Below are 20,178 nucleotides of genomic sequence, written 5' to 3'. Positions count from 1 at the left end.
TTCCTACTCGTTGAACGAGGTGGACCAATAGGCAAGGTTCTCGTCCATCGGTGGTTACCAGAATGTCAACAACAATAGTAACAGGGTCTTACTGATAGAGTTGTACACTGAGGTGCGTATAAAAGCGGTGACATATTACTGCTTAGATCATATAAACCTCAAGAAGGCTAAACAAAACAATGGAAAGGAAAATGTGATTATTAGGTTAAACAGATCAATGGGAAGGAAAATGTGTTTAAACACATATTTCAGGGGTATATCCTTCCCAAGAACAAGAAGAGCATGATATCCATGATAGGATATAATTGTAAAAAACCATTTTGGTAACAGGAGAGAAATTTCATGACATTACCCAAACAACGGTGTTAGGATAATTGATGAAGAAAATGCAGCATTGTGCTTCAAATGTTCCTTTTGAAGATCGGAGTACCACATACATGCTTCGAGATAGCATTGACAAGGTTTTTAAGCAAAGGTCAAACTTTGGATACACAAAGGATCCATCAGGAACAACTCATAGAATAAGTCTTGCAATAGGTCCTCCAACCAGGTGTGCTAGGCATGACCTCACCTTACCGGGTCATATAAGACCAACGCTATAACTCTTGGATATATGTTCCAACCATCATATCTGACCAGGATTCAGATCTGATTGGTGTTAGGATAACTCAGATTCAGGATGCCTGAGAAGAAAGGTGCAACACAAATTGTCGAGATGACATTGTAAGGTTCTCAGGGAAATGAACTATGGAAACGAGTTCCAAACAAGGGTTCACCATTAAATCAAGGAGAGGTGAGGAGGTGACTGATTGACTCAGCGATAATTCAATGAGGTATCCAAAGAGATGCATCTCCCCAATTATGTGGATAAGGAGATAGCATTTGTCAGATCAAATGATATAATGAAGCATGCTCGAGGAAAACATACACAATTAAACATTGGTTGAAAGGTGCGCCCGAAATATGGGTTGGGCTGCACGACCAATGTCAGAATGGTGATTCAATAATCAATAGTCTAAGAATGAACGGCCGACCATTAACTTCAAAGCAATAGGGATGCTAGAAGGTCAGAATCCAAACAGCACCGTTCACTTGTTGGTACACCGGTTGGAATCAACACGAGGATCAAGAAAGAATGGTGATGACGAGAAGCATCACTATACCAAGAATTATTAAGAGGTGGAGCAATTCTCACAACATCCACGACATAACAGATGGTGATACTCCAAGGTAGAACATATCATAAGCTAGATAGTAAGGAAATCAAGATGCAACACAAAATATGAACAAGTTTGTGTTGGGGGAAGGCAAGAATTGTTGTCGATGATAACACAATTCATCGAGGGGCAAGGATGGTACTTCTCATCCTGAATTTCGACACACAACTTGGAAGAAGTCAAATTGTTGACAATGATCACGACAAATTTGTCGAGAGGTTTTCAAGAAGATGTAATTGATCGATGACGACATCAAGTCAAAGGAATGATGAAAGCGAAAAGTTATTGGAACCATGGGTAGGACACAAACTCGAAATCAAGTTTGCTGTTCAAGGAGAAGTGATATGACGAGGAAGATCGACGCAAGATTAGCTCACTGTCGAAATTTGTGCTCTGGGAAGAAGGACCAGGTAGCACAGTTAAAATTTGGCACGATAATGATATAGCCGAGTAGGCTTGGAATGACGTGATCGAGTTCAGACTCGTAAGTAATGAAGGTTACTGAGAGTTGTTGAATCGTAGTGCGGACTCAATTCAGTTGTCGGTGTCCTTGAGGGGTTCTAACAACTGAGAACCCGTTGGAAAAATGGAATCGGCAAGAATATTAGTTGATGAAGAACTCATAAGAAGTTATGTATCCTGTGGTATCCTTGAGATACCAGGGGGTAATACTCGACGACAGATCAAAGGAGAGGTTGGACTGGGGTATTGCTCTGCAGAAGACAAGTGCTTAAACTTGCACGAGAAACGGTACCTAAAAGAGAACATGGTCGAAACCACGATTGCAAAAGGCCAGATCCCAGATATAATATGAACTTATACCAAGGGAGTAATTAATTTAAGAGAAGCTTTAATGATAAGATCTACATCGTGTCCATGGGCATGAACACAAAGTTCAAGGTCGACTCCCACTTCTTTAATGCATAACCTTACATTTACTTCTCACTTTTGAAGAAGTTGTATTGTTGAAATTTCATCTGGCAAAATACCAGAAGTGTATGACTCGTGAAAACTTTCGAGTTCACACGGTTTTAGAGAAGGTTGTATAGGTTCAACCCATCGGGGTTTCATAGAAACATATACCACAAGTTTCAAGAGTAAATATCACAAGCTCGAAAGTAGAGCATGGTTAGCAAAACAGATGATACAATTTACCAAAGGTATCATATACCCATGGAAAGGCTCACAAGATTATTGAATAGGAAGGACACTGCCGGATAATAATCCAACAAGGGATCCTACGGTCTACAATGGAGCTGATGCGAGTATCGGTTCTCTATCTGAGGAAGATGGAATGAAAGGGCATCAGATTATATAAACAACTGAGTATTTCAAATCTTAAATACAAAGGAATTATCATTTCCAAATCAAGGGATCAAAAGCCAACGCTCTCATTAAGAATGGATCAGTCGAATAGACTTAGGGGTACAATCAACGACAATTTGAATGGTCGATAACCAACTCATGTCCAAAATGACGTGTGAGCCGGAAGGATGAATCATTGGATCTGATTGAGGATGGCGAGCATTCACAACATTTTGAATCAACGGACTCAAAATGATAATGATAAGGGATGCCAATAAAATTATAGACTTATGGGATTAACCATAATGCAAGCAAGTAAGAACTTCAAGAGTAATAGGCTACTCAAGATTTTCGGAAGTTCAAATAGTATTTTGAAGACTGTTGTGAAATACATGAACCAACTGGGGATGAGCAAATATCCGGTGAGTGCTAGAAATTTACCCATAGTGGTATTCATGTGGCAAATAAATGCAAGGCAGTAGACACAAAGTATTCTCGGAACAATAGAGAGAATTTTGGGGCATCTTGTAATAACAAGATCAATGAGGAATGATTATATGACTGGCACATGTACGTGGTTATCCATAGAGGTTTATCAATAGAAGGGAATTGCAAAAGCAACAGGCACAAGGTCTCGACAGAATATCGGAGAGTATCTTCGAAATCCTCCAGTGCAGCCGGCGATCATCTGGACTGAAGGGGGTTCTCCGGGAGAAAGTATTTTCGAGAACCTAAGTTAGATTTTTAGTAAATTTATTAAACCCGAATAGGAGAGAGTTCAGAGTCCCAGAGTATAGACGAGGAGTAAAATATCCTAATACCACCCAATGGCGACGTGGGCCCGTAAGGCACACAGCCATGTTAGTAAAAGTTTTTGCAATGCCTAGACTCAACTTCGGCCAGGGAGTGTGGAAGGGGGATTCCAACAGGCAGTCGGCTCTGATACCAACTTGTGACGCCCCCGATTTGACCGTACACTAATCATACACGCAAACGTGTACGATCAAGATCAGGGACCCATGGGAGGATATCACAACACAACTCTACAAATCAAATAAGTCATACAAGCATCATATTACAAGCCAGGGGCCTCGAGGGCTCGAATACAAGAGCTCGATCATAGATGAGTCAGCGGAAGCAACAATATCTGAGTACAGACATAAGTTAAACAAGTTTGCCTTAAGAAGGCTAGCACAAACTGGGATATAGATCGAAAAAGGCGCAGGCCTCCTGCCTGGGATCCTCCTAAACTACTCCTGGTCGTCGTCAGCGCGCAGCACGTAGTAGTAGGCACCTCCGGTGTAGTAGGAGTCGTCGTCGAAGGTGGCGTCTGGCTCCTGGGCTCCAACATCTGGTTGCGACAACCAGGTAGAAGGGATAGGGGGAAAAGAGGGAGAAAGCAACCGTGAGTACTCATCCAAAGTACTCGCAAGCAAGGAGCTACACTACATATGTATGCATTGGTATCAACTGGAATAAGGCTATCATATGTGGACTGAACTTCAGAATGCCGGAATAAGAGGGGGATAGCTAGTCCTTTCGAAGACTACGCTTCTGGCAGCCTCTGTCTTGCAGCATGTAGAAGAGAGTAGACTGAAGTCCTCCAAGTATCATCACGTAGCATAATCCTAACCGATGATCCTCCCCTCGTCGCCCTGTGAGAGAGCGATCACCGGTTGTATCTGGCACTTGGAAGGGTGTGTTTTATTAAGTATCCGGTTCTAGTTGTCATAAGGTCAAGGTACAACTCCAAGTCGTCCTGTTACCGAAGATCACGGCTATTCGAATAGATTAACTTCCCTGCAGGGGTGCACCACATAACCCAACACGCTCGATCTCATTTGGCCGGACACACTTTTCTGGGTCATGCCCGGCCGCGAAAGATCAACACGTCGCAGCCCCACCTAGGCACAACAGAGAGGCCAGCACGCTAGTCTAAACCTAAGCGCACAGGGGTCTGGGCCCATCGCCCATAGCACACCTGCACGTTGCGTACGCGGCCGAAGAGCAGACCTAGCAACCTCCATTACAAAGGAAGTCACGTTACGCGGTCCAACCCGGCGCGCGCCGCTCAGTCGCTGGCGTCACGAAGGCTCCGGCTGATACCACGACGTCGAGTGCCCATAACTGTCCCCGTGTAGATGGTTAGTGCGTATAGGCCAGTAGCCAGACTCATATCAAATACCAAGATCTCGTTAAACGTGTTAAGTATTTGCGAACGCCGACCAGGGCCAGGCCCACCTCTCTCCTAGGTGGTCTCAACCTGCCCTGTCGCTCCGCCTCAAAGTAACAGTCGGGGGCCGTCGGGAACCCAGGCCCACCTCTACCGGGATGGAGCCACCTGTCCTTTCAGCCCCCTCATCAGAATCACTTGCGGGTACTCAACGAGCGGACCCGACTTTAGTCACCACATGTGTCATGTATAAGTATATAGTATATACCCGTGATCACCTCCCGAGTGATCACGGCCCGATAGTATAGCACAGCAGACGGACAAGAATGTAGGGCCACAGATGGAATACTAGCATCCTAAACTAAGCATGTAGGATAGCAGGTAAAGGTAACAACAGTAGTAGCAAGGACAGGCTATGCATCAGGATAGGAATAACGGAAAGTAGTAACATGCTACACTACTCTAATGCAAGCAGTATAGAGAAGAGTAGGCGATATCTGGTGATCAAAAGGGGGGGCTTGCCTGGTTGCTCTAGCAAGAGAGAGGGGTCGTCAACACCGTAGTCGTACTGGGTAGCAGCGGCGTCGGTCTCGATGTCTAGCGAGAGAAGAGGGGGAAGAAACAATAAATATAATGCAAACAAATGCATTGTGATGCATGACATGACAAGTAACGGCGTTAGAGGTGCCCTAACGCGGTAGTAGGTGATACCGGTGAAGGGGGATGACATCCGGGAAAGTATCCCCGGTGTTTCGCGTTTTCGGGCAGAGGAGCCGGAGGGGGAAAGTTGCGAGTTCGATAGGTTAGGGGGATGTGGCAGACGAACGGGTTGCGTATCCGAAATCGTCTCGTTGTTCTGAGCAACTTTCATGTTGAAAATATTTTCATCCGAGGTACGGTTTATTTTATATTAATTTTGAAAGATTTAAATCATTTTTAAGATTAATTTAAATATTTTAAGTCAACATTATCCAAAACAGTGTTTGCTGACGTCAGCATGACGTCAGCATGACATCAGCAGTCAACAGAGGTGTTGACTGGGTCGCTGACGTGTGGGACCCGTTCGTCATTGTCTTAGACTAACTAAGTAGGTTTATTAGTTTAATTAAGCCATTATATTAATTTAACAGATTTAATTAAGTTAATTAATTATCTAATTAATTAATTAATATTTTCTAATTAATTTTCTAACTCTTTTTTTTAAATGGGGGCGTGGGGCCCATATGTCATAGGCAGTGGCAATATTAAAAGAGTTTATTTAAACTAATTAACTTAATTAGTCAGGGTGGGGCCTAGCGGTCAGTGGGTCAAATTGCTAACAAATTTTATTAGAGTTAAACCTAATCGTTGCAGTAGCATGGCCCGTCAGTGGCTATTAGGATTACTTCAACTAGTCTGTTAATTATGCCCATGATTAATTAGGTGTGGGTCCCGTTGGTCAGGGACATAGGGCGCCATTTGGAGCTGAGTTAATGGTGCCATGCTAGCGCATCGGCGTTTAGCCACCGGCAGCCACAGTACACGGCGGAGGCCCATCGGAGTTGCGTTCTGGCGACCATTTGGTCACCCACGAACATCAGTAGGACGAGCGTGTTGGCGCGCATCGAGTAGGGCTAGTGGTTGGTGCTGGAGGTGCCGGGATGGACGCCGGCGACGAGGTCTAGCGGCAGCTGAACAAGAGCTCGACGGATCCGGTGAAACAAGAGGAGAATGAGGTAGGAAAAGGGTCAGGCGACATCTGTACAGCTCCTAGAGCTCGCGCACACCAACGAAACGCAGCGGGGAGCACAGCAGCGATGCATTCATCGGCCATGGTGGACCACAGCTTTGGTGCTCGCAGGGGACGATGCCTCTGTGGTTGATTCACGCGGGAGAGAGGGAAAGCAGGTGGGAGCTCACATTGAAGCTCGTGGGGGACTCGGTGGAGCCAGAGCGGTTCAGGGCGATGCAGATCGCCGGTCAGCCATGGCGGATCCAGTCGGGGGAGAAACGAAGAAGGCGACGACGGTGCGGCATCCCGACTAGGTCCGGTGGTTGCGGTCGATGAAGATGATCCCTGGATTTGACTTTAGATTAAATAAAAGGTCGATAAATATTGTCTTTAGTCACTGTTTGAGGATGTTTGAGTCACTTACCCAATTCCAATAATGTTGGTTTCAATTTTAGAATTGTCTCTGGAATATTTGTTATTTAATGAACAAATTAGTTTCTGATTTGAACAACTTTTATTGTTTGCCCGATTTTGAACGTGATCACTTCGGGAGCTGATGCATCGTGAGGTTAACAATAGTAATCGTGGTGACATGGCATCGTTAATAGAGGTTTACTGTAGCTTAATTATCCGGGCGTCACAGGCGTCCCCATATCCACCTCATATTTGGGCTAGATATGGGAGGTGCTGGTCAGCCCGGACGTTTGAGGGTGACGTCTGGGTCAAAAAGTCGTGACCGGACAGTGACCAGGCGACCCGCCCGGACGTATGATGTGGGTTTGAGGGGTCCGGTTGTAGATGCTCTTAGAGCAACTCCAATGGGGCGACTGAAACGGACGGCGCATTTGTCCGCTTTTTGTCCGTTTGGGTCGGCTGCCCGTCCGGCGTCCGCCCAGTTTTGCATTTGGGTCGGCAGTGCGCCCAACGCGCCGACCCATTTCATGTCCGCATTCAAATTTTAAATAAAAAAGGCCCGCGGCCGATCCTGTTGCCGGCACCATGCCAGCGCCCGCATACAATGCCGGCTTCAGAGAATACCACAGTTCATGCTGGCGCACTCGCCAGCCGGCCCGCACACATGCCAGCACACAAAAAGGGTGGGACTTGAGTTCGACCACACGCCATCGCGGCTCCCGTGGTCATGCCGGCACACCTGCCGGCATACAAAAAAGATGGCCCTCGACGCCATAGATCACTCGTCGTCGAACTTGAGCATGTCGGCCTGCATTTTCTCGAACCACGGCCTCTTTCTTGGCGACACGGTGTTGAGATCCACCTTCACGATCTCTACCCCGGTCATCATGCTTGCAAGAGCCACTTCTTTCGCCTTTGTCTTGGCGTTGGCGGCCTCGATCTCCAGCATCTTGGCTTGCTTCTCCGCCTCGAGCTCGAACATCTTGGCTTGCTTCTCGGCGTCAAGATCAAGCCTCCTCCTTTGGATCTCCATGAAAGCATCCATTTACTCCGCCTTGAAACGCCGGCGCTCCTCCTCCCTTGAGTCCTTATTCATCATGCCGTCCACGCTTGCGATCAAGGTGTTGGTGGCCGCATCTCGCTTGTCCTCCTTCTTGGAGTTGGTCTTCCCCCTCGGCCGTGCCGGCTCGCCCTCCCCAACATCCTCCATGGCTTGCTTCCCCCCATGTGCCTTGAGGGCGGCATATTGCGCCTTGAATTTCTCTTCGTCCTTGATGACCCGATATTAATGGGAGAGGTTGAAGCACTTGCCATCGTGTTGAACCTTGAATGCCTCCAAAGCTTGAAATGCCTACAAAATGTTTCCATGCAAGCATATGGGCAAATAATAGCAAATGAAGACGTAAAAGAGGGCGACTTTCTTGCTATCATACCATGTCTTGCACGCCGATGCCGCTCACGGGGCGGGCCTTGACGCTCTCAAGGGTGGCGCAAAACTTGTTGCACTCTTGTTGGATCACCCTCCACCGCTTGGAAATGGAGACCCACTCGCGCGTGCTCACAAATTGGTAAGGTGGAAACTTCTTGCCCTCATGAAACTCGCGGTGCACACGAGTCCAAAAGGTCGAATGCTTTTGCTCGGCGCCTGTCTTTGGGTCTTGTCCAATGTTTCGCCAACACTCGCAAAGAAGCTTGTCCTCGGCAGCTGTGTACGCCTTCGTGCGCTTGCTCTTGCGCTTCGGCTTAGGACCGGCGGCTTGGTTGGTGAGCTCGTCCTCGAACAAAGGCTCCACTTCGATGTCGCACTCGTCCTCTTTCTCTAGCCCATAGTCCTCCGGGAACTCGTGGTCGAGGGGGAAGCCGTCCAGGTCGATGCCGACCTGATCACGCATGAAGGCCGCCTGATCGGGATCATAGCCAACAGCCGGCGTGAACGCCCCGCGACCGTCCTGGCTTTGTGTCTCGTCGGGATCGTAGCCAGCGCCCGGCGCACCACCCTCAAAGATGAGGTTTTGCATGTAGTCCTCGTCGACGGCGGACGACATTTCCTCAAACAGGTTACGGGCGTCCGGGAGACCGCCGGCCAACGTCTGTCGCACGCGTTTCCTCGTGCCGCCGGACGACGAGCCACCGACCACCGGGGTGGCATTGAGGTCGATGGGCGCGGGCGCGGGCGTGGAAGGCGCGACCACGCTCACTTTGGGTGAGCGTTCCCCGGAGAGGCGGGAGGCTTGCGGGTAGACGTGGAAGCCGGGGACCGGGTTGCAAACCGACGCGCGGGTGAGTCGGGCATCACCATCCGAGGAAACGCCGACGAGCCGGTGCTGGTCGCGGCGACGGCGGCTTGGAATGCGTTGTGCTGGTTAGGGTTTACCCCTAGCATGTAGAGCGCCTCCCTCGTTACCGCCGCGACGCGGGCGTTGGTGAACTCCTGCTGCGCGGCGGCGGCCTCATCCCTTGCATCCACGGCGTCCCTCCGGCCCTTCCTCTTGGCCGACTCCCTTGCCCGCTGTTCGGGCGTCAGTGCCTTCTTCAGCTTGGTCGCGGCGGCGATCTTGCGCGGGGCACGAGGCTTGCCTTTTCCGAAGGGGGCGACGGCGCCGGACGAGGCGAGGGAGGCAAGGCCGGCGACGGCGTCGAGGTCGAGGTCGATGGCGTCCTTCATGGCTGGTTGGGGGGGCGGGGGCGCGGGCGGGCGGGAGTGTTTTTGGGGAAAGTAGGGGGCAATGATGGTGGCTGCCACCGACCGGCGGGCCCGGAGAGAGTAGGCGCGCGCGCGTCCCTCTCATGTCCGCGCCGACACAAATCAGGCTCAAAATTGGGCCTGAAATGGGTCGCCCGCGGACGAAAAGCGAACGCACGTCCGTTTGGGTTGGCGCATTGGGCCGTCATTTTTTTTCCGCTCCGACCCAAACGGACGCAGGCGGACGAAATGGGTCGCCCCATTAAAGTTGCTCTTATAGAGGGAAAACGTACTGAGCAGCACTCCCTACTTTTTAACCTCCTCTCTTGTAGTAACAGACATGGTTGTTATTTAATAAAGGTCGCCGAAGTTCAAAAAAGAAAAGGGCGGCTTTACGCGTCAACCGACGGACAGCACAAAACACCCCCTAAACCCAAAACTTCACTAAAATGTCACTTTTGCTCCTCCAATTTGAGTTTTAAGAAATTTGCTAGAGATGCCCTAACATCCATCAAAGCTTTGGGGATCAACTTTGGCCTGTTTGATTAGTTGGGCCTGCATCACGAATAACCGATGAATGGGACAAGGAGATAAGTAGGCATGTGGGGACATGAAGAAGAGCGCGCGATTGGACACACCAGGAAGGCAGAACATTTTCTACAACACTGATATGCTCACAGCTACACATTATTGGCAGTAGCATTCCAAGATAAAGAACAGAAAGATCAAACAAACTACAAAAAAGTAAAACCTCTACGGAAAACAGCTAGACTCTACAGGTCTGGTATCTTACAAGAGGGCATCTAATCTACGAGGGGCGAGTCTCAACAGGCATTATCTAAGAAAGGGAGCCCTGGAGAAGAGTCAAATTCGCGGGAAGCGAGAAGGTCCTCTCCTCCGAAGGAACTCGGGGATCTCCACCTTGCTGCCACCTGTGGAAGATGGATGTCGACCATTGTCTCCTTGCATTTGCTGGCCACCCTGGTTCAACACGTGAGATCACGTAAGAGATTCCCCTCAGAATCTAGACCAGTAGTTGTGCAACCGTATTTACCTTTGCGGTGTGGCTTTCTGCTTCATCCTGCCGTTTAAAGCCAGTAGCGATCAATGTTATGCTAACCTGCATCGACAAAAAGTATGTGCATAAGCATTTCTAAGCAAATAATAAACAAGTTAATCGCATCTCTCCCGCAGTTGCCCAACTTGTGAGAAACTTATAGTGCAACTGTTAAATATAACCCATACATACTTAAAATGAACAGGCGTATGGAAACATGCTAAAATGAATATGCGTATGGCTTACCTGGCCATTGAGTGATGGGTCTATGACAGAACCAAATATCAGATTAGCATTTGGATCAACTAGATCGTAGATTACTTCGGCTGCAGCATTTACCTAAAAAATAAGAAAATCAGACCTCCGTATGAAAATGGTGACTACATAAGCTGATCTTGAAAATTCTATGACCGCCCTGGAAAAATGAAAGCGACACCCAGGCAACAGGTAAACTTTGATGCCGAGACCTTCAGAGCATCATCATTGTTTTTGAGGGAAGTAGCTCTTGTGAGCAAGTTTATCAACATATTTGGGTGGGTCTGGTCCAGCACCACATCTCAACCATGCAAGAGCTATGCTGGTGCCAGGAACATAATAATTGCAGTTTTGTGAAATACGAAGTTTCTTATGGGCATATAGCCATATACTGTTGTATAGATGGAAATTACCGAGTGTTGAATCTACCTCGTATGTTGCATATATTAGCAACTGATAGTTTAGTTTTGCAGGAACAAGTTGCCTAATGGAGGGAAATCAAACTTGTATGTTAACATGGTTAAAAACAATGTGTACATGTTGGTAAAAGCTGGCTCTTCATGCAGCGAAATAGATCACACCATTATCACGATTTCATAGAACATCCCTCAGCTGTTCAGAATTTGTTTCCGCCATTCAGTAACTAGTAGAAGATGGGTCTTATTTGAATGCAGGTTAATACTGAGAAAATTTGATACCCTGAAGTCCATGGTACCGACGCATATGTGACAATTTCAGATAAACACAAAATCAGTTTTTCTTATAACATAGCTAAAGGCAATAAATAAATAAAATTATGAGGTCAAAATAAAAAAGATATTAATGCTTGATCACGTCATTTCAAACTTCCAAAACTAGGCCAACCAAAGTATTGAAATTCATGTAGAACACAATCTAATCGGACGTTGAACCCCTCTAAATAACTTAATTCTATATATAGTATTATTGCATTATTACTCTGTTTTGTGGGATCACTCAAAATCAATCAACAGGAGCCTGAGAGAAACACCCACAACAAACAAAGCAATTAAAATGTGGCCCCAGTCGATTTAGAAGGCAAACTAGCTGCTACACCACAAATGCCAGGTGTCTGTTCCCTATAAAGTCGTTATCATACCCACTTGGATTGATATTGTCATGTACGAATAAAACATAATACTACTTGGTGTATCCTAGTAGCAACTTTTCTGTTTAATGTATTCATGTCATATTAGATGTATGGCAACTAGACAACCATATAAAAGAGTGCACAGAACATTAACCTACAAAAACTAAGTTCACCAAACAATATACGGCGTGAGAAAATCAGCAAAAAACTGTCAAATAGATGGACCAACCTCAAACAAAGTCAAATCATTTCCTCCAGTGATATTCCACACGATGCCTGTAGCCCTCTCAATTCCAATATCTAGCAGTGGTGACTGAATGGCATTAAGAGCGGCGTCTCTTGCTCTTGACTTGCCTGAAAATTTAAGGCAACACAACAAAATAAAAAAAAAGATTAAAATTCAATTCAGTCAAGTATGGCTGTATGGCATCTGCATGGAAACTGCAAACTACAGCGCTATACCAAGAAAACTGAACTCAATTTGTCAGTGTCGACCTGGCATGTATGATGTATTAATAGTTGGTTCTTGTATTGTACACATATGAACCGTGTGTTGACCATTAATTTTATCATGTGCCTAGTATGGCATGTAAATTTGTTTCGTTGTTATTAGTCAACAATAACAGTGTAGGACATAAGGTGAAGAAATGGTCAGTGTTATTACCTTGATGCCATAAGGTGAAAAACACAACAATTCTGAAGCTATAATACATCCACAGATTCAAGTGTTGGTAGCATGCATAGGAGCTAATAGCCTAATACAGCGTTAGCTTTGAACATTACTTTTTTTTGGAGCAATTTTAAGGTACCCTGGTACACCACCTGGGTGTTAAGGAGTACCAGTGAAATCTAGCCCTTGATGCATAGGGGTATTTTAGGTTTTTAATCATATTCTTCTTACTAGGAGCAAACCAATAGAACACTATACATATACTCCCTCCGTTCCGAATTACTTGTCGCAGGTATGGATGTATCTAGATGTATTTCAGTTCTAGATACATTCATTTCTGCGACGAGTAATTTGGAACGGAGGGAGTACATATAAATTGCCGCAGTGATGGGAGTGGCGATAACTATGGCATCACACAAAACTTGCTGACTTTGCAACAATTGAGGCCCGCCGCCACCATCTCCATAACTGCACATATTCGCTCCCCCATAGCATCCTTAGCAGGCGCGTTCGCCGGAGCTGACCGTCGATGGCCGGATACAGAGAATTACTCGATGATGTCAATTCTTGTTTAATCTCGCTGGATCCGACGGCAATTTGTGAGAAACAAGTAGCAGATCTCATCTTTTAATCTCTGTCTGTTCTTCAGCCATTAATTGTTTATTTAGGAAGTCTTTTTAATCTCCAGCTGTTCCTGAGCAATTAAGTTCTTATTTAGGAAGATAGCATTCTATTCACGGTTATCGCTGCAGCCAAACCTGCCATGCTCACCGCATCCATATGCACGTACTGACGTGTGTGACCATAGATCTGAGCTTATATTCACACTTAATTCTCTCCAAGTTACTATTTTACCCCTGAAACCAGGTACTCCTACATATTTTGTGGCAGTACTCCATAATACTTTTCTTGGAGTACCAGTAAACAACGACCCTTAGATCTAAGACAATAGATGACTAATAATAATTTGGGGGCACTATAAAAGAGCTCTTTTTGAACCGAAATCTTCGAACACTACTCAACATCACATTGTGGCAGGCAATCATTTTTCTCTATTTAACATTGTTTGCTCCTAGCTGTGTCATGCAATGAAGTCTTCTCAATAAACAGGGTGCAAACTAGAATTCAACTTGCAAAGAATGGAGCTAGATGTGTGCAGCAATCATATAAATATCAAGAAAAAAACACCAGCAGCTTATTTCAGATGCAATACCTGTTGCAGTCCCTATACCCATCAAAGATGACCCTGCATTTTGCATTATGGCTCGCACATCTGCAAAATCTACATTAACCAACCCAGGAACCTGCAAGAGGAAGAGGACATTAAATCTATGCAAGTTATATATCTCTGATATGCTAATTCATTCTCCCACCTTATGTGATAAGAGTTTCAAATGCATACGTCAGTTTACTTACCGTAATGATATCAGAGATACCGCGAATTCCTTGCCAAAGAATATCATCAGCCAAGTTGAATGCTTCCGTGACAGGAGTGTTTGGAGAAACAGCAGACAACAGCTTGTCATTTGGGATGACAATGAGAGTGTCCACACTATTTCTCAAGGCTGATATTCCTTCTTGAGCCTGAACTGCACGCCTCCTCCCCTCAAATGAAAAGGGCGTTGTGACAATACCCACTGTCAGTATACCCATGGACTTGGCAATTCCAGCAATTACAGGAGCACCTCCAGTTCCAGTTCCTCCACCCATTCCAGCCTGCAATATGGACACAGGAACAGTATTATCATACCTCCACATATAACATGATAGTTTCATATGAAGGGGGTGACATTTACCGTGACAAAAACCATGTCAGCACCATGAAGTGCTTCCTCTATGGACTCACAGCTCTCCTTGGCGGCATTCATCCCAATATCAGGGTTCCCACCCGCACCCAAACCCCGAGTGAGCTCCTGCCCAATCTGCAGCCTGTTCTGGGAATGCACCGGGGACATCCTTATCGCCTGGACATCGGTGTTGACGATCCAAAACTCGACACCATTCATGGAGTACTCAATCATCCTGTTGACAGCATTCGAACCCCCACCCCCGACTCCGACGACCTTGATCTTGGCAGCGTTGTAATCGTCCTGGCTCGGCGGCACCCCCAGCCCCTCCAACGTGCTCCCATCAGAAGAAGCTTTCCTTGGGTTAATAGCCTCGTCATTCTGCTCGCCTCGGAGCAGGGACACCTCCGGGTGAAGGTCCAGGAAGGAGTCTTTCTTCTGAAACGAGTTGGCGCTGCGTGGGGTTGCGCGACACCTGAAGCGAGAGTGGCCTGAAAATGGAACGCTTCTGACCAATGCCCTCCCAGATGCAGCCCCGAGGCTCCCGGCTTCGTTCCTCCATCCCGGCGACGGCGGGGTGAGCTGCGTGAAGCAGGGCAGCTGCGTCGCCATCCCAGCGAGCTGAATGGCACGCAGAGGCGGATCCAGATGGTGTGCCTAGCGTGCCGGTGCACACCCAGAAAATTCGGAGGTTGGTTTGTAGGACGGGAACGGCGATGGCGGCGGCGGGGAAGAAGGCGGACCTGCAGCTCTAGGGCACGGCAAAAGTCTAAAGATTGGGTTGCATAAAAAAGATACAATGAAATGTAGAAGAAATTTGGGGCGGAAGAGACGAGGTCAGTCCCTTACCACGAGCGACTCAGGCCGGACCGCGCTGAAATCCCAAGATATCGCCGCCGCGTGCTTCACAAAAGAATCAGCGAGCACTTGAGATTTGGGGACGGAGGTGGAGAATTTGAGGTGGTTGGCCGCCGACGGGAGGAGTGGGGTTTCAGTTCCGGAGGTGGTAGAATCCGGAATCTGTTTTTTGTTGGGTTTGCGGCTTCTCCTAAACCCCTACCCACCTGGCTCTGGCTGTGTGAGCCGGAACAGCTGGTTCTGTTTGCTTCCAAAACTGAATTTAGTGGTATGATGAATTGTATCATTGTCCGTTGCTACTGTAAAGATGTCAATTAGTGGTGGCATTTTGTTTGCCTCCTTGTCCCATACTATCACCAGGTGTTAGATTTCTTGCAAAGTGTGAGATGTTGTCATGGCTCGCAAAGTTAGAGCCTTTTTGTTTTATTGAAGCAAACTGTTGGCTGTCTCGTTGTTTTATTTGTAGCAGCACATGAGTTTTGGCTAGCACTATCTAAAAAGCATTATTTTAATCGCGGCTATGACAATGCAGTCCTACAAATATGTTTGCAGATAAGGGGAATAGAAAATATTATGTTTTGTCTCCTCAAGGATACACCACGGGAGGTGCACCGGGGCCCCAACTCCGTCCGCCATCGGTTCCCTCCCCTCCTTCCTCCTCCCTCGCCGCCGTCGAAGGCAGTCGCCGGATCCCCGCTCCTGCAAGGGACAGTGGCGGCGAGGCCTTTGGTTGCTCCTCTGCCTCGGGTCAGGTGAGGGCCTGGATCTGAAGCGGTGGCCTCGATTGGTGTGGGCGGCGTCCTTCCATCGGTGATGGGCGTTCGTCACAGCGGTCGGTCAGACTTCCTTGGCTTCTTGGGCAGCAGGACCCCGGTGGAAGACGGTCGTGGAGTGAGGTGGTTCCCCGTGCGCCTCTCGTCAGATCTGCGGTGGACCATCCTAGCGCGCGGTTCTCCCCATCGGCTAATCCAAATCTCGGGCGTCCGTGCTCGAAGGTGTTGATGGCGAACCAGGTGGGTGATGGGGTGAGAGCTTGTCCAGTGGACACCTCTAACCGCCACAGCCGGCCACGTCGTTGATGGTGCTCTGGTCGTTTCCCCTCCTTGGTGGCGACGGTGAGGTCAACCCCCTGCTCACTCCTCCCTCTGTGCCCAGGTGAAAACCCTAGTCCCCCGTGAATGGGCGGTAGCGGCGCCATGGCGTCGTCACCTTCTTGGAGGCGTCGTCTTGGGCATTGAGCTAGAAGGTGTGCACGGCGAGCTTGGATGGTTCCCGGTGCCGGAGGTGGTGCGGTGTGGCATCTATCGCGTCAACGACAACGGGTCTAGGCGGCATGGCGCTGCGGGGTCTAGGCAATGGACATGTGTTGATTGACGCGCGTAGGGTGGTGGCGTTGTCTGGCGTCGATGGCAGTTGGCCCTGGGAAGGTCAATGCGTGGATCTCTCCTGAGTTTGGGACTGCAGAAGTGGCGGTGGCAGAAGCTGGAGCGTACGCATGTGGTGCATGATGAGGGTCTGCTAGACTAGTTGGTGATCTCGGTTCGCCAAGGGGCAGCTGAAGGAAATATGCCCTAGAGGCAATAATAAAGTTATTATTTATTTCCTTATTTCATGATAAATGTTTATTATTCATGCTAGAATTGTATTAACCGGAAACATAATACATGTGTGAATACATAGACAAACAGAGTGTCACTAGTATGCCTCTACTTGACTAGCTCATTAATCAAAGATGGTTATGTTTCCTAACCATAGACAAAGAGTTGTTATTTGATTAATGGGATCACATCATTAGATGAATGATCTGATTGACATGACCCATTCCATTAGCTTAGCACCCGATCGTTTAGTATGTTGCTATTGCTTTCTTCATGACTTATACATGTTCCTATGACTATGAGATTATGCAACTCCCGTTTGCCGGAGGAACACTTTGTGTGCTACCAAACGTCACAACTTAACTGGGTGATTATAAAGGAGCTCTACAGGTGTCTCCAAAGGTACATGTTGGGTTGGCATATTTTGAGATTAGGATTTGTCACTTCGATTGTCGGAGAGGTATCTCTGGGCCCTCTCGGTAATGCACATCACTTAAGCCTTGCAAGCATTGCAACTAATGAGTTAGTTGCGGGATGATGTATTACAGAACGAGTAAACAGACTTGCCGGTAACGAGATTGAACTAGGTATAGGATACCGACGATCGAATCTCGGGCAAGTAACATACCGATGACAAAGGGAACAACGTATGTTGTTATGCGGTCTGACCGATAAAAGATCTTCGTAGAATATGTAGGAACCAATATGGGCATCCAGGTCCCGCTATTGGTTATTGACCAGAGACGTGTCTCGGTCATGTCTACATTGTTCTCGAACCCGTAGGGTCCGCACGCTTAAGGTTTCGATGATAGTTATATTATGAGTTTATGCATTTTGATGTACCGAAGGTTGTTCGGAGTCCCGGATGTGATCACAGACATGACGAGGAGTCTCGAAATGGTCGAGACATAAAGATTGATATATTGGAAGCCTATGTTTGAATATCGGAAGTGTTCCGGGTGAAATCGGGATTTTACCGGAGTACCGGGAGGTTACCGGAACCCCCCGGTATATGGGCCTTAGTGGAAGAGAGGAGAGGTAGCCAGAAGTGGGCCGCGCGCCCCTCCCCCCCCTTGGTCCGAATAGGACAAGGAGAGGGGGTCGGCCCCCCCTTTCTTCTCTCTCTTCTCTTCCCCCCTTACCGAATCCTATTCCAACTAGGAAAGGGGGGAGTCCTACTCCCGGAGGGAGTAGGACTCCTCCTGGCGCGCCTCTCCTGGCCGGCCGCACTCCCCCCCTTGAGCCTTTATATACGGAGGCAGGGGCACCCCCTAGAGATACAAGTTGATCCACGTGATCATATTCTTAGCCGTGTGCGGTGCCCCCTTCCACCATAGTCCTCGATAATATTGTAGCGGTGCTTAGGCGAAGCCCTGCGACAGTAGTACATCAAGATCGTCACCACGCCGTCGTGCTGACGAAACTCTTCTCCGACACTTTGCTGGATCGGAGTCCGGGGATCGTCATCGAGCTGAACGTGTGCTAGAACTCGGAGGTGCCGCAGTTTCGGTGCTTGATCGGTCGGGCCGTGAAGACGTACAACTACATCAACCAAGTTAACGCTTCCGCTGTCGGTCTACAACGGTACATAGATCACACTCTCCTCTCTCGTTGCTATGCATCACCATGATCTTGCGTGTGCGTAGGAAATTTTTTGAAATTACTACGTTCCCCAACAGTGGCATCCGAGCCTAGGTTTTATATGTTGATGTTATATGCACGAGTAGAACACAAGTGAGTTGTGGGCGATATAAGTCATACTGCTTACCAGCATGTCATACTTTGGTTCGGCGGTATTGTTGGACGAAGCGGCCCGGACCGACATTACGTGTACGCTTACGCGAAACCGGTTATCCTGCGTGCTTTGCACATAGGTGGCTTGCGGGTGACAGTTTCTCCAACTTTGGTTGAACCAAGTGTGGCTACGCCCGGTCCTTGCGAAGGTTAAAACAGCACCAATTTGACAAACTATCGTTGTGGTTTTGATGCGTAGGTAAGATTGGTTCTTGCTTAAGCCCGTAGCAGCCACGTAAAACTTGCAACAACAAAGTAGAGGACGTCTAACTTGTTTTTGCAGGGCATGTTGTGATGCGATATGGTCAAGACATGATGCTAAATTTTATTGTATGAGATGATCATGTTTTGTAACCGAGTTATCGGCAACTGGCAGGAGCCATATGGTTGTCGCTTTGTTGTATGTAATGCAATCGCGCTGTAATGCTTTACTTTATCACTAAGCGGTAGCGATAGTCGTGGAAGCATAAGATTGGCGAGACGACAACGATGCTACGATGGAGATCAAGGTGTCGCGCCGGTGACGATGGTGATCATGACGGTGCTTCGGAGATGGAGATCACAAGCACAAGATGATGATGGCCATATCATATCACTTATATTGATTGCATGTGATGTTTATCTTTTATGCATCTTATCTTGCTTTGTTTGACGGTAGCATTATAAGATGATCTCTCACTAATTATCAAGAAGTGTTCTCCCTGAGTATGCACCGTTGCGAAAGTTCTTCGTGCTGAGACACCACGTGATGATCGGGTGTGATAGGCTCTACGTTCAAATACAACGGGTGCAAAACAGTTGCACACGCGGAATACTCAGGTTATACTTGACGAGCCAAGCATATACAGATATGGCCTCGGAACACGGAGATTGAAAGGTCGAGCATGAATCATATAGTAGATATGATCAACATAGTGATGTTCACCAATGAAACTACTCCATCTCACGTGATGATCGGACATGGTTTAGTTGATTTGGATCACGTGATCACTTAGAGGATTAGAGGGATGTCTATCTAAGTGGGAGTTCTTTAAGTAATATGATTAATTGAACTTAAATTTATCATGAACTTAGTCCTGGTAGTATTTTGCAAATCATGTTGTAGATCAATAGTTCGCATTGTTGCTTCCCTGTGTTTATTTTGATATGTTCCTAGAGAAAATTGTGTTGAAAGATGTTAGTAGCAATGATGCGGATTGGATCCGTGATCTGAGGTTTATCCTCATTGCTGTACAGAAGAATTATGTCCTTGATGCACCGCTAGGTGACAGACCTATTGCAGGAGCAGATGCAGACGTTATGAACGTTTGGCTAGCTCAATATGATGACTACTTAATAGTTTAGTGCACCATGCTTAACGGCTTAGAATCAGGACCTCAAAAGACGTTTTGAACGTCATGGACCATATGAGATGTTCCAGGAGTTGAAGTTAATATTTCATGCAAATACCCGAGTTGAGAGATATGAAGTCTCCAACAAGTTCTATAGCCAAAAGATGGAGGAGAATCGCTCAACTAGTGAGCATGTGCTCAGATTGTCTGGGTACTA

At 47.3% G+C, this 20,178-nt stretch overlaps 2 protein-coding genes across 3 annotated transcripts; both read right to left on the bottom strand.

The window, feature by feature from the left end:
• Nucleotides 1-7,865: 7,865 nt before the first annotated feature.
• LOC147985593 (uncharacterized) lies at nt 7,866-9,485 on the bottom strand. The gene is made up of 4 exons (XM_087541653.1): nt 9,195-9,485; nt 8,254-9,144; nt 8,145-8,171; nt 7,866-8,090 (listed from the first exon to the last, which is right to left on the bottom strand). The coding sequence occupies exons 1-4, from the start codon at nt 9,483-9,485 to the stop codon at nt 7,866-7,868; spliced, it is 1,434 nt and encodes a 477-aa protein (XP_087397779.1).
• Nucleotides 9,486-10,131: 646 nt separating this feature from the next.
• LOC125538047 (cell division protein FtsZ homolog 2-1, chloroplastic-like) lies at nt 10,132-15,469 on the bottom strand. Of its 2 annotated transcripts, none has more exons than XM_048701355.2 (8): nt 15,230-15,469; nt 14,390-15,123; nt 14,010-14,309; nt 13,807-13,897; nt 12,153-12,277; nt 10,807-10,899; nt 10,558-10,623; nt 10,132-10,484 (listed from the first exon to the last, which is right to left on the bottom strand). In XM_048701355.2, the coding sequence occupies exons 2-8, from the start codon at nt 14,990-14,992 to the stop codon at nt 10,368-10,370; spliced, it is 1,395 nt and encodes a 464-aa protein (XP_048557312.2). In that variant the 5' UTR covers nt 14,993-15,123; nt 15,230-15,469; the 3' UTR covers nt 10,132-10,367. The 2 variants fall into 2 exon arrangements, with proteins under 2 accessions (XP_048557312.2, XP_048557311.2); XM_048701354.2 differs by having other exon boundaries at nt 14,390-15,131; nt 15,230-15,468.
• Between the last annotated feature and the right edge of the window lie 4,709 nt (nt 15,470-20,178).

Source organism: Triticum urartu, chromosome 2A (assembly GCF_056163025.1).
Source record: "Triticum urartu cultivar PI428250 chromosome 2A, HENAU_Tu73, whole genome shotgun sequence".
Classification (NCBI taxonomy): domain Eukaryota; kingdom Viridiplantae; phylum Streptophyta; class Magnoliopsida; order Poales; family Poaceae; genus Triticum; species Triticum urartu.
This window is presented reverse-complemented; position numbering and strand designations above follow the sequence as displayed.

What these genes read in the sequence shown, in the direction of transcription:
- LOC147985593 (XM_087541653.1), bottom strand. Translation starts at nt 9,485, where the DNA reads ATGAAGGACGCCATCGACCTCGACCTCGACGCCGTCGCCGGCCTTGCC. An exon ending in GCATCGGCGTGCAAGACATG is followed by an intron (nt 8,172 to 8,253) that starts GTATGATAGCAA and finishes AACATTTTGTAG; the next exon opens with GCATTTCAAGCTTTGGAGGC. An exon ending in AAGCTTTGGAGGCATTCAAG is followed by an intron (nt 8,091 to 8,144) that starts GTTCAACACGAT and finishes CGGGTCATCAAG; the next exon opens with GACGAAGAGAAATTCAAGGC.
- LOC125538047 (XM_048701355.2), bottom strand. Translation starts at nt 14,992, where the DNA reads ATGGCGACGCAGCTGCCCTGCTTCACGCAGCTCACCCCGCCGTCGCCG. An exon ending in GGGTATAGGGACTGCAACAG is followed by an intron (nt 12,278 to 13,806) that starts GTATTGCATCTG and finishes TTAAATTTTCAG; the next exon opens with GCAAGTCAAGAGCAAGAGAC. An exon ending in CAGAAAGCCACACCGCAAAG is followed by an intron (nt 10,485 to 10,557) that starts GTAAATACGGTT and finishes GTGTTGAACCAG; the next exon opens with GGTGGCCAGCAAATGCAAGG.